Here is a 14,813-nt window from a genome sequence, read left to right on the forward strand (position 1 = left end):
TAAAATCCTTCCACATCTATTCCTTTAAATTAAAAAAAAAATCCTTCTTGTTTTGTTCCTAATATAATTCACTTTTAATATATTTCATTAAAACTGAGGCAAACTTAAAAATTCATAAATTTTATTCAAAAATTTAATAAGCTCTTAACTTTACTCATATTAAATATACATATTTTAACAATATATTTTTTCCCTTCAACATTCAAAAGAAGGTAAGAGACAAAATTTGTGAAAGAAAATCTATTGATGTAACTTATAAATAGGATAAAAAAAATTTTCTCTTTACTTTATAAATAATATTGAAAGGAGTAATGATTAAGTATGTATGTTTAATGTTATATTATATGAAGATTATTTTTAAAAGTTCATAATTTTTTTAAAAAATAAATTTATAGAGTATCATTATTGAGCTTTATTAATATGTATAATATTATCTCAAATTAACTTATAATTTGAGATGAAGGGAGCATTACTTTTGGGGTTGATTCAATGTTTCAAAATATAAAATACCTTGACAAAAAATATTTCATTAATTATACTTATTCTAATGTTACCCTTCCCTCTTTATTAGATTTTCTCTCTATTTATTGTTTCACATGTAAAGTTATATTAAATGAAGAGTATTTTTAAAAATTTATATTTATATTTTAAAAAAATAAGATTGTAAAGTATAATGAACTTTTCAGGCCAAAAAAAGTATGATAAATTTTGTTTGTATGTGTAATTTTATTTAAAGATATCTTATAAATTGAAAAAAAGGAGTATAATTTAAGATAAAAGAGCAAATTGATCTTTAAATTATAGGTTTACATGTAAGATCCTAATCTTATTTTTGATTAAATGTTCCCATTCAACTTTTAAAAATGGCACAACCTAACCTTTACCATTAACAAAAGTTAACTTCAATTATTAATTGATCATAAAATTACAGAAACACTTTAAAATTACAAAAAAAGGACCCATAAAATTCTTTTTGTCCTTTTTTATAATTTTAGGCTACTTACTGCATTTTTTAGTCCTTATTTGTAATTTTTAAAGTCTTTTTTTTAAATTTTTTTATCAACTAATAATTAAAATTAATTTTTGTTAGTAGTAAAAATTAAATTGTATCATTTTAAAAATTAAAGGATAATATTTCAGCAACGATTAATTTAAGATTTTAAATGTTTTTAAACTTATTATTTAAAAATCAATTTGTTCTTCAACCTGTATAATTTATTATTTCTCATAAATCGGTAGGTCAAAAGTATAAAATTCAGATTTTTTCTGAACAAAACATAAAAAATTATTGAAGGAGAAGAAAGCATGGGTGGTGGTTTGACCAGCCGTCTTCAAAACATTGGAATTCATCTGCAAACACATGTGGGCATCCACAGGAGCAAAAATAATTGAAGCTGATGGTCTGTGCCAATTAAATTTTGAGTGGTCCAGCGCACATGCTTTTCTTCATAATAAATAATAAATAATCCAAGGACATGACCATTCCCTCTAACTTCATTTTCATCTTAATTGAGGCGGCAATCTTGCACATAATATTTCCATAAATTCAAGTAAATTCTTCATATTTACATATAGCCCATCATTATCATTATATAATTATTTCCATGAAATTATTGGCTTATCAAAAGCAATAAGATTTAGTGTGTTTGGTTAATAAACTTTTCACATTTGCAAAGTAATTTTAGGGTGTGTAATTTAGAAGTTGTAAAACTAAAGTTAAATTGAGATTTACAAACTAGTAAGTGACTTTAATCGTTATTTATATTATATGATTCAGTCAAAATTGTTTAACCTATTTTTCTTTTGGCAATTTTTGCTGGGGAATCACTAATTAATAATTTACAATAGGAATAAAAACTTGTAAAAAACGTTAGTTCTTCACAATATAGTAAATTAAGATTCAAATTTTTATTAAAAAATTTTTATATATTTAGTATTTAATAATATCTCATATATGCTTCGCTTTTAATAGGAGAACCTGTGGATAGCTAAAAAAAAAAAAAAATCAATAATTTCAATAGCTGTCTTGTAATTTTGAAATGGGTTTACCGTATTGATGGCGAACTCATGACACCCGTGACTCGTTTTCTTACAAAAACATTACTGGGCCGGGCCTCATTTGACTTAATTCTATTCTTTGAGCCTAGTCTCTGGCTCTTCGAGTCTATGTCTGAATTCGTGTGGGCCAGGCCTTATTGGACTCGTATTCTAGTCTTCGAGCCTTGTTTCTGGCTCTGCGAGTCTGCGTCTCAATTCTCAACCTTGATGCTGCCAGTTCAACTTCTCTTCTCTCTCTGACGCCTGTTCTCCACAGGAATCTTAACGAAGCCTCTATCGCCATGTACAGGAACGTCACATCACGCCTCAGGTCTTTCAGGGTTAGTACGCTTATCAGTCCCCTTTATCCATAATTTTTCACTTCTGCTCGAGGGGTTAGATCTGATTACACTTCGATGTCCTTGTTTGTTGATTTTAATGTGTTTCTGGTACACTGTCGTGGCAATCAACAACCGTTTTGAAATTCGAATATGTATGAATAATAGATTCAGTCATGATATGCACTTACATTATTCATTTCACGTGCAATACTCCCATGGATCACTTGTTTGTTGTTTATTCTGATTCCAACCAATAAATCTGGATTATTGGGCTTCGTATACACGCGACATGGAATTCCTAAAATGGCGCATTGAAGTTGGCAGGACACGATAAATTCACATTCCGTTGTGGCTATTGTGCTATGTCATGTTTCCATATCATTTTAACAAGTCTTTTCACACTCCTCCCCTCCCTCTTGGTTCGCATGTTATCACTTGATTCAGTGAGTGTGAACATCTTTTGCGCAATCTTTTGGTTTCATGTTTGCTTAAGTTGATTGTCTGATATCTTGGATTTTTTGTCGTGCTCTCCTTTTGACCATTGAGATTAGGCCCGTTCATGCAATAGGGTGCCAGCCAGATTTGCAAGTTCAAGTTCCCTTGCCACAAACAAACCATCTTCTGGTTTGGGTGGTATATTTGGCTGGCTCGCAGACCGATCTAGTTCTACACCTCCTCTGGACTTCCCTCTGGAAGGGGTGAAACTTCCTCCTCCATTGCCTGATTATGTGGAGCCGGCTAAAACTAAAATTACCACACTTCCAAACGGTGTTAAGGTGGCCTCTGAGGCTTCAGCGGTATGACTTGTTAGCTATTAGTTATGCACTGTATAATATGTGCCATTGTAATTCTAAATTTTAAAATTGATCTCAGTCCTATTCCATGTGTTTGTCTGGTTGTTCAGACTCCTGCTGCTTCAATAGGCTTATACGTAGATTGTGGTTCCATCTATGAGACACCATTATCATTTGGGGCTACACATCTGCTTGAACGCATGGCCTTCAAGACCACTAGAAACCGTAGTCACTTCCGAATAGTTCGTGAGGTAGAGGCAATTGGTGGCAATGTGCAGGCCTCAGCTTCTAGAGAGCAGATGGGTTACACATTTGATGCATTGAAGACATATGTTCCAGAAATGGTGGAGCTGCTTGTTGATTGTGTGAGGAATCCTGCTTTTCTTGATTGGGAGGTCAACGAGCAGGTACTTGTCCATGACTTTTGTTGATGAAACTGTAATGCTATACTGATAATTTTCACTTAAGTTAAAACCTTTCTTGTCTACTGTACCACAACATGTTTCATGGCCTTCTGGATTTGATGCTGTAACTGATGTTGCGTTATAAATAGCTTATGAAAGTGAAATCAGAGATTGGTGAAGCTTCCAAAAATCCTCAAGACTTGCTTCTGGAGGCTATTCATTCTGCTGGTTATTCTGGTGCCTTGGCAAATCCTCTTTTAGCTTCAGAATCAGCAATAAATAGACTAAATAGTGCAATTCTGGAGGACTTTGTTGATGTAAGTGATGTTAATACTCTTGTTATATTATAATTTTGTATATATTTTACATATATTAAAAGATTATTGACCCAGATGCATGTAACTAGTGAAGCATATCTGGGTTCTGTGTTATTGTATGCCCTTTGAATAAAAAAGGATTGTTCGTTAACTATATATCACCTTCTGATTAAACTTAAATGTTTATTAAACATCAGGAAAACTATACTGCACCACGGATGGTACTTGCAGCTTCTGGTGTTGAACATGAAGAGTTGTTAGCTATTGCAGAACCTCTTTTGTCTGATTTTCCCAGTGCCCCTCGTCCAGAGGAGCCAAAATCAGTATATACTGGTGGTGATTATCGATGCCAAAGTGAAGCGGGTGTGAGTATTACAAATATTAATATAAACTCAATGCTTCTATTTTGATTTTATAACTAACTTTTGTTGAATTTCCAGAGGACTCATTTTGCTCTTGCATTTGAACTTCCTGGTGGCTGGCATAACTTGAAGGATTCAATGGTTTTAACTGTTCTTCAGGTCTTGATAATGTTTTAATTTTATTTGCTTTTTGTTTTTTATTTTATACTTTTATGCTTCAGGTTCCTCCTTTTCTTAAAATTACTCAGGATGTTCCTAAATAATTTAGTTTCCTCCTGAAAGTATGTTTACATGGTTAATAGGTTTAGCGTTTGGAATTAACTGTATTATCTTACTTTGCTATAGATGCTGTTGGGAGGTGGTGGGTCATTCTCAGCTGGTGGACCTGGTAAAGGGATGTACTCCCGGCTCTGTAAGTCATCTCTTAGTATTCTGTTATGTAATTATGGATTTAGATAAGATTTCATTAGATTCATTAATTAGTAGGATTTATTTGGATTTTAAATTAGTTTAAATAGACTTTGATGAGATTTAATTATATTAGTTGGATTTGGATGGGGTTTGGAGATTAGGATATCCATAGAGATTCATATCTATTAGGATTTATGCCTATAAATAAGAGCTACATACCTGATTTGATTTCTGATTCAATAAGATTGGTATTATTCAGACTATTCTCTTGCACTCTATCTCTCTTTCTCTCTCTTTCCCTACCCATTTCCATAGCATATTCAATCTCTTTATGGCTGTAACATAAAGTTAGGAACATAGACTGGAGGGACTGATGCTTATATGCATACAAGAGTCTAATTATGGAAAACACATTAATTATGCTGCATGCTGGTCATGACTTGTATATATAGTTTTTGACTTGCTTCCTATCATGCACAGATCTCCGTGTTCTAAATGAGCATCCACAAGTCCATTCAATTTCAGCATTCAACAACATTTACAATAATACTGCCATATTTGGTATCCAAGTCACAACAGTAAGCATCTTTCAAGGCTGGAATACTTGCGTTGCTCTGTTTGCTTGTAATTAAGTAATTACTGCATAGTTTTGATAAACCCACAACCATAGCTGAAATCCATACTCCAGAGGGATTTTCTTCCATGCGATCTCTTGATAGTCTTGGAAACAATGTAGTAGTTATGGTTAAATCATCAATGGCTATTATGAAGAAAGACTTGGCACCTTTGTACATATATAAGCTGGGTAGTATTTGTAGGCCATGCTCGGTGACTTTATAATGTTTCATCAGCATTTTTCACTTTATTTATTTATTTTATTTTTTCGTCTGGTTTGGTTGGTTTGTCAAGCCAAAATAAGCTTTAGTATTGTCAAGGTGGACCTTCCTGCTGTTAAGGCACATGGAATGGAGCAATGGAACTGTCAAATATATCCAGCTTCTCTTTGCTACTGAAACATTAATTTCATGCCCTTAGATGATAAGCACACTTAATGATTGGTACAATCCTTCAAGCGTATAAGCTTGATCATAGTAATATATTGGAGTTTTCCAACCACAAAGAGGTTATAACTACTATTGTGATTACTTTCAGTTAAAGAACCAGTTGTCAAAGGAATGAGTGATTAAATCTAATTGAACTATTAAAGCAAATAAAGTTTGTGATCCAGCCACCATGGACAATGTTAGGGACTTGGGGTTCATCTACTAGGGAGGCTAATTATGAACCTAGATTCTTACTCACATTTATGATTATGATCATTATTAATATATTCTAATAATCTATCATCAACCATAAGAATCTCATGATCAATTATTGACATTAATCAGATCTATTAGGCTATGATCCTAAGCCATCACAACCCCCTATGTCTTATGTGTAGCCTAGGTTCATTATGTTTATCTTACATCTAGGTCTATACTTCACCCCCTCAATCTATTGCAGACATCCTAAAAATAATTATATGGTGGCCAATCATATAAATAACAGTAGATGCATGGAAGATAAATACAATGGGAGTTCAAATCATCTAAATGTAAATCAAACCCAAAGAAGCATAGAACAAATACCCAAGTTAGCTTTTCCCAAGTTAGGTTACGTTCCTATCCTAGCTCTAATTTGGGGATTTAGCAACTCAAATGAAATAAACTTTAAACTCGTAGTTCTGAAATCCCAAAACATAAATTCAGAAGTAAGGAAAGGAAAACTATGGATTGATTGGTGGGAATGGTGTTCTTCATTGATCTCTTCTTGATTCGCCTTCTCCTTGAAATCCCTCCTTGAAAATGCTCCAAAAGTTTGCCCAAACCCCCCCCCCCAAAAAAAAAAGTAAAGAAAAGAAAAAGAAAATGCTCCAAAAGTGCTCTAGACTAAGTTCTAGCTGCCTCTTGATGAAATATTTGATCCTCCTCTCAAAAACCTTTGTTGAATAATTTTTTGATGTTACCTCTAGGTCAAGTTGTGTAGAAAATTCCCTTTTTTGTTCTTTGGTCAGAAAATAAGTATAGAAAGGAAAATAAATAAAATCAATTTAATAGGCATATAATATTTATTTGTTTTGTCAATTGTAATTCCAAAAGTGTACCTATTTAAATGCATAAAACCTACTTATCACTTATGAAATTCTCTTTAAGTTAGGACTTACTTGGGCATTGCATGGACGATCGGAATAATGACATGCAGTTAAATTGCTTGAAAAAGTACAAGGACTCCCTATCTTGCAAGATAAAACTTGGAGTCAATCTGCATGATCACTTGCTTTGAAGGGATAATATGGAGGATGTATATAGTGGACTGTATGTTTTAGTGTTATTGTGGAGGAAAAGCCTTCTCAAATGTTGCAAAACATAGAATCAGTGCCTTTGTTTTCCAAACTGTTCACAATTTTTTATGAGAAATAATGAGCCATGTAGATGATTAGTGGTTTGTGACTCTTGTAAACTTGTGCTACCAATTTGCATATTGATTCGCCTCAAAGTAAGGTGGGGAGCTTAGCTCTATGCCAATGGACATCTGTATTGCGGACTTCAAGGTGGCCAAGGTAGATTGCGATGCTCTTGGGACTTTAAAGGTACAGGTTTCATTACCTAAGTCTTTGGTCTCAGAGATCGAGTTTGCTGAGTCTGCTAAGGAGTTTTAGTTTTTTTTTTTTTTTTCTGGGGTGGGGGTTGACTGTTGATTTATCTCCATCTCGTTCCAAAACCTCTTAAACTCCCATGAGATAGCAGGCAAGGGCTATGGCAGTTGCTAACACTTATAGTGCTTGTTAATTTGCCATACTAACTAGAATTTATGGTGCTGGTTTTACAGTCTTATCAAAAGTCAGATTTCCTTTTGAATTGTGAGTAGGCTACGTTTATTAAAATGGAAGAACCAATCCATCAAAGCACCCTTAGAGCATTCCATAGTACTCAATGTGGGATTTAGTTATCTTATACTGCATTGGTCTCCATCAATTGGCTCCCTTAGGACCTGTTTGGAAAGGAAAGGAATGTGTTGATAGTGAACAAAATAGACTAAACTAAGGTTATGAATTGATAGAGATGAAAATTATAGAGAGATGAGCCTTGGAGTGATGGAAAAGTGGAAATAGGGATTGATGACTTTATTCATGGCAAACCCCATGAAAATTATAGAGAGATGAGCCTTGGAGTGATGGAAAGGTGGAAATAGGGATTGATGACTTTATTCATGGCAAACCCCATTCCCACCCCTCTATCACCCCATAGCTTTAATTTTTCTTTTGTTTCCATCTCTCTATCATTCTGCAAGTTTTAGTTCATTTTGTTATCTATAAATCATTCCTTTCCATTCCTCTCCAATAACCAAACAAGCCCTTAGGGTGTAATGTCCTAACAAGTAACAACTACACTTTTGTGACTTTTCACTCAATTTTCTTGCTGGTCAGAATTTCTACAATTGGCCCCCTTAGGTAGCTCTTTTTAGAGCTGCTGATAGTAGTTATAATAATTGTGGGACATCTAAGTAACCCTCTCCGAGAAGCTGGATATTGAAATGGGAAACTCTGCTCACTTAGGACGTGTTTGGTTCAAAGGAGGGGGAAGGGAGGAGAAGGGAGGGGATGGAGGGGAGGGGTTTTTAATGATCTTTTGTTTGGTTCAAGAAAGGAGGGGAGGGAGCTAATACTAATTTATTATTATACCTATATATATTAGGTTTTTTTTTTTTGGCACTTTCATCTTATATAAATTAATTTACACAATCATTTGATTAACTAAACGATAAATAAATAGACTCCCATAAAAATATCCATAAAAGCTTATTAAACTCCCATAAAGTTCATAGAATCGATGATATGCATGTAACAGACCCCACTTTCAAGCCTTCACTGACTTCGAGTTGCTCAGCCTCCATTGAATGACTTCCACTTCTAGACCAGCAAAGTGCAAACCTCCTCATCCTTGTACAGAGACTTTGACGACGGATGACTGGAAGCCCAGAGCCAGATTCTGTGGCGAATGATGACAACTTCCTCTTCCTTGTACAGATTCTAATTGTGACAGCGGTGACTTCCTCTTCCTCATACAACTACCGTTGATTTGACACAGCTAAATTGTGAACAGGGGCACAGGGGCAGGATATTGCCGTTGATTTGACACAGATAAATTGTGAAGGAGATGGATTGAATGGCAACATGAAGTGTGATAGCGAGCAATAGTTGAGAATGTGGTTTTATTTTATTGATGGGCATTCATGGAATATGGGAATACAGATAAGGGCAAATTAGTCAGGATACTTGGCTCCCCTCCAAAAAAACCCCAATTTGGAGGGGAACGAAATGAGGGGAGGGAAGGGGTAAATTTTGACTCCCATCCCCTCCAAAACCCTTCCAACCAAATACACTCTCTTAGTGCTTGTTTGTTTTTCCATTGAAAATGATTTTGCAGCTTTCAAGACAAAGTTACTTTCACATTACCTTTTTTTTTTTTAACCAAACACACCAGAATACATCAGAACATCCCGTCAGGGGTGAGTCCATGTTTTTGCCAACTCTTTATATTACTGACATTATTTCACCTGTTAATTCCTTGGGTAGCCTATTTTAACAGTTATTAAAGTTTTAGATGTTTGCATTTGTCATATATCCTATATAATAAATAAATAAAGTATGAGTTGTTGTATAAGTTTGCTTATAAAATGTTTAAAATATAAAGGGAAAAGAATAAATAAATATGGTAGAGAATGACCTTTGTACTTTACTACTTTTATGTATGCAATATTGGGAAGTATTATTGGAGGAGGAGGATGATGATGATAAAAAAATATAATCGACATTGTTCTGTATGTTTTTTTTTTCCCATATAATTAATATGTAAACCATTCTGTTTTGTATCTTTTTTTTTTTTAAATGTCAGAATTGTACATGATTTATTTTTTTAATCATATTTTTCCAGTTATGATTTTTATGGAAAAATTATTTATGATAAATATTAGAAATATAATCTAATGTTATATAATTTGTAAAAAGCCACCCAAAAAAAAAAAGTTTCCATCTCGGCTTTGCCTGCGTTCCCCATTAGACATTGTAAGATTTAGAAAACCTATACTACATTAGTCTTTATCACATGCTAATTCTTTTCTTTTGGCTACCCCATCACATTTTAATCCTAAATTGTATTTTTTTTTCTTTTAACTAAAAGCATATGCGCAAGCACTGCATTCTATTCTGTGGCCAAGATTTATTTAATTTTTTTTTTTTTGTTCCTTTGCAAGTCTTTTCATGTATTGGTGACATTGTTATTGTTGTTAAATATCATCTGTGATCATATTCACCTTTCTTGTCAGGGTTCTGATTTTGTATCAAAAGCCATTGATATAACGGCAAATGAGCTTCTTGCAGTTGCTAGTGCTGGAAAAGGTATTCAATCAGATTGAGATTAGCTTCTTGATTTCCGAATTTGGCTTATTAGCCATTTACTTATGTTTCTGGCCCCTATTCAGTTGACCAGGTACAGCTGGATCGTGCCAAACAGGCCACTAAATCTGCAATTTTGATGAATTTGGAATCAAGAGTAAGTATGCTTGTGTCACATATCCACTCTGATATTATGAGCCATGTAACTTTTCTATAGACCATGGTCTGTCTTCTGTAAATAATATTTGCTTACCCCCATGTTCAGATGGTTGTTTCAGAAGACATAGGAAGACAGGTTTTGACATATGGCGAGAGGTACGGCTGAACATTGTCAATCTAAAGTTCTTATTAATTTGATGCTATCACCATATTAATTAATAAAATTAAGTGAAATACTGTATTAATATTATTTCTTTCTTGCTTTTCATGCACTTCTTTTGATGTATTTAAGTATCTTAGCATGTTGCAAATCAGCTGTCTAATATGAATGCTAATTGCAGTTCAAGTCTGTAAGGGTGCACGTCACACAATGTATTACTTTCCACCTTAGGATTTTGGAGCTGAAAATTAATCATGAACCTTTATATTGGACCTGTTTGTTTAATATTAAAAAATACATGAATTTTAGATAATTTAGAGATTTTATAAAAAGAGATTTATTTTGTAAAGATTTTATAAAACGCAAACATTATTTTATATTTGGTTACAATAAAAAAAATAATTATTAGTTATTTTAAATTTTATGATAAAAAAAAGTAATTATTAGTTATTTTAAATTTTATGATATCTTCATTGATTTCTGTTATATAAAAATGCTTTATTTTTTAATTATTTAAAAATTCTATGATATCATCACGTATCATGTATTTTTAAAACATTTTATCTCATCTACTGGCATCAAATTATTTTTAGAAATTACTTAAAGTAGCTCCTTACAATAATTAGAAATATGTTTTTTTTTTCATATTCTGATTATTTTTAAAAAATGTAAATATATCATAAACTCACAAAATAGATTTAAAAAAAAAAAGTGATTTTGTTATCAGATAAGCTGAAACAAACAAGCCTGCTGTCATTATACAAAGAATCAGTCATTGACATTGATCATAGTATAGTGGTCTGATAGAGGCAGGGACAGCCCTGGGCTTGATTATTTTAATACTCTGACAATGTACTGTCACCCTACTAGCTTTGTTCATGCAAACTCTTTATCAAATGTGTAGCATTTGCTTATTATCTACCGGCACTTCAAAAGAAGAAAGGTGAAAAATGAAGTCTGTTTGTAGTATCAAGTCTTATTACATTTGTTGCTTGCGTCTGTTCTTTGCTTGAAATTATGGTGACCGTCCATTATTAAAAGACGCATTTACCTTTTAGGAAACCTGTGGAGAACTTCTTGAAGGCAGTTGACGAAGTAACTTTGAAGGATATAACCTCAATTTCTCAAAAGCTCATTTCTTCTCCTCTCACAATGGCATCACAAGGAGACGGTAATTCGATGTCCACTGTAAACCCTACGTGATTGATGTTTGGGTTAAGGTGCAAAAATACTTTAAATCAGCAATGATGTATGGTTAGCCATTAACTTTATAAAATAGGCTGATTTCCCCACTCTGAAGTTTTATCCTTAGAACTTAACGGTCAATGGCAGGTTATTTTAATGGATTGGGGAAGGTTGACTTATTTTATAAAGTTAATGGGTATTCAAACACCTGTTGGTTTAGGATACTAAAATTTCTTGGAGAAAAGGTCTCTGCCTGTATTTGCACCTTAACCCTTGATTTTTACCTTCTTGGAATTTAATAATCTTGTCTTCTCATGTTCTGCAGTTTTATATGTTCCAAGCTACGACTCCGTGAGCAACAAGTTCCGTTCAAAATGAAATTGCTTTGATCCATCAGATTATGAGGCTTAACATGCAATCTTGTATGGTGTAAAATTAAGTTAAAATCCTAAATCTTGCGGTCAATAAATTGATGAGTGTGACCTGGAAGCATCTGCATATAACCTGATTTTTTTTTTTTTGGGCACGTGATTCATTGACCTGAATGGGTCGCTAATTACATGTTTCGATGTTGAATTCAACTGATATGTCGAAGCAGTCATTTTGATTTTTTGTTTTCATTTGTGCAAATGCAAAGGTTAAAGCTTTTAATAATGATGAAATCTCTCTTTGATTCTTTGGAAAATGACATGCTAAAGCAGGAATGCTTACCTCAATTCCAGCCCCTTCCAAATCACATGCCTGGAATATATACCACAGAAGTTGTGTTTACATTTGAGTCTGGATTCTATATTTTGTTTTAAGAAAAAATTTTCGTGGGCTTTTTGGGTCTCTTGAATTTACCTGCCGTTTAATGGGATAATATAAGAGGGCAGGGCGGGACTGCACGTCTGTCGGCTTTTACGCTGTTATCCCTTCAGTAAAATTTTCTTTTGTAATTTAAGCCCGTGGGTGTTTTTACCCAAAAAATAAAATTTAATACTTCTTGTTCAATTTTTATACATAATTTCATTTTAACTCTTTAATTTTATAAAATATCTTTTTAATATTTTCATATTTTTTTATAAAAAGTTTTAGTCTGTTAATTTTAATATCATGTTTCTTTTTAACAAAAAATTCATACATTGAACTTTTATATATTAATAAAATATTTTTCAAATATTGATATGTTAAATTTTTTTAAAAAAATAAAAATAATTAATACAAAAGAAATCATTCAAAATTAGAACTCGTTTGTTTGAGATTATAAAATAAGTAACTTATGTATTTTAGAAATTTTATAAAAAGATTTATTTTGTTGAGATTTTATAAGAGGTAGAAATTATTTTATGTTTGTTTATAATAATTAAAAAGTGATTATTAGTTAGTTATTTTTAAGTTTTATAATATCTTTCTTAATTATTGCTTATAAAAATAATTTATTATTATATTATTTTAAAATTTTATGATATCTTTGTGTATTTCACCTTCTTAAAATACACTCTTATCTATTACATTAGATTATTTTTAGAAGCTACTTTAAAGTATTTTCTTAAAATAATAAATTTTTTTTTCAGATTCTGATTATTTTTAAAAGTTTAAACAAATATTATAAAAATTCATAAAACATAATTTTTTAAAAAATGAATGATTTTTTCATAAAATAAGCTAGAATAGATGAGCGCTTTATGGTATTAGAGTTAATTGGTTTAAAAAATATTTTATAAAATTAAAGAATTCAATTGAAATGTTGGATTAAAAAAAAAAAAAGGACTAAATTGAAATGACAATGACTGCATGCAACTGAAATGACTTACCAACCATTAGACATAAGTAATTCTAATTGGATCATTTAGATCAAAACATATTATGTAGCAATACTGAACCTCAGTGCCAAAGCAAGTTTAATTAAGCTTCAGTGTTGATGGGGCTACATGTCCTTTCTCAAATTCAATGCATTATTACTAGAGTCTCAAACCCCCACCTCCGCCCCCCCAACCAAAAATGAAAAATAAGGAAAGAAAGAAAGAGGTTTTGGGCTGGGCCTGAAGAAAATACCTTTTTCAAGCATCTTTGCTTTATCTTGTTATCCTCCATCCGTGCATGCAACCATTAAAAAAGGACTTATCTAATCTCAGTATCTGAATGTATGTATAATTATATTGGTTAAAATCTTTTTTTTTTGAAAAAAACTTGTGATTTTCCTGCCAACCGTGCCAGAATTTTTACTTGCAGGGGCTGCTTGTAGATGAGTGAATCTTCATTGTTTCTTTTCTCTGATGTGACTTAATTCCATGGTGTATCAAGAACAAGAATTGGTCAAAACAAATATTTGGAGAAGTGCATTCAAAGAAAACTGAAATTAGATAAACTAACATCAAAATTTTGCCATATGGTCTTATGAGGAGTCATACCAACTTTGTACTTACCCTATCTGTTTCATTCTTGTGTCTCCCCATTCATTTCATTTTCCAATTATATACACTTCATTCCATACCCTCAACTAAATCATTCATTGAGTGCTTAGTCGACAAAATGGGCTTGTGCCCCTCCTTTCACCCACCAAGGAATTTTATCTCCCAAGCAACCTCTCACACATGCCCAATATGATCCAAAAATGAACCCAACTTAAAGAAATTCTTGACCCTGTTTGAAAAATTTGAATATTGATCTTAATCCAATTCCATATCTCACCCATCCTTATTACTTGAGTTAATCTCAAATAACTGCCTTTCTTGCAATTTGACGCTATTTTTTTCTTAATCTAGTGGAACTCCTTCCAATAATCTCTTTTAAAAAAACAAACATATTATTTAGGCTCAAAGGTCATTTTTGAACAATTAAATATTCATGCCGGGTTTACAGATGTCGTGAACTTGTTTATTGGTCGTTTGCCCTTCTAAATGTTTGAAAACCAATTCACTTCTACCCAGCTGTTAATGTAACAGTTAACCAATTTTTTTAAACAAAAATGTACACGTGGCACTCCATGTGGCATCCAAGTGGGTGCCCAGTCAACAATTAATAAAGTCACTATTGTCCTCAAAATATTTGCTTAAGGATACTTAGTGTGATTTGGAGTCATTTTCTTCTTTAAACATTAAAAAATCTAACTACACATGTCTTGTCATTTATGTGTCACAGACATATATTAATTTTAATTAGTTTGTCCCACATGTGTGTACACGTGGTGTCCAATTGGATGCCCAGTCAATTTTTTTTTTTTAAAT

At 32.5% G+C, this 14,813-nt stretch overlaps 1 protein-coding gene across 1 annotated transcript; it reads left to right on the plus strand.

Annotated features, from left to right (window-relative positions):
* The first annotated feature begins 2,225 nt into the window (after nt 1-2,225).
* LOC129293418 (mitochondrial-processing peptidase subunit alpha-like) lies at nt 2,226-12,289 on the plus strand. Its single transcript, XM_054931369.1, has 13 exons — nt 2,226-2,378; nt 2,930-3,175; nt 3,283-3,579; nt 3,726-3,893; nt 4,091-4,258; nt 4,334-4,414; nt 4,601-4,667; nt 5,147-5,244; nt 10,031-10,103; nt 10,187-10,257; nt 10,366-10,415; nt 11,478-11,590; nt 11,930-12,289. The coding sequence occupies exons 1-13, from the start codon at nt 2,340-2,342 to the stop codon at nt 11,980-11,982; spliced, it is 1,524 nt and encodes a 507-aa protein (XP_054787344.1). The 5' UTR covers nt 2,226-2,339; the 3' UTR covers nt 11,983-12,289.
* Nucleotides 12,290-14,813: the final 2,524 nt, after the last annotated feature.

This window comes from Prosopis cineraria, unplaced genomic scaffold (assembly GCF_029017545.1).
Source record: "Prosopis cineraria cultivar Desert tree isolate PC_DT_omini unplaced genomic scaffold, ASM2901754v1 PC14, whole genome shotgun sequence".
Lineage (NCBI taxonomy): Eukaryota > Viridiplantae > Streptophyta > Magnoliopsida > Fabales > Fabaceae > Prosopis > Prosopis cineraria.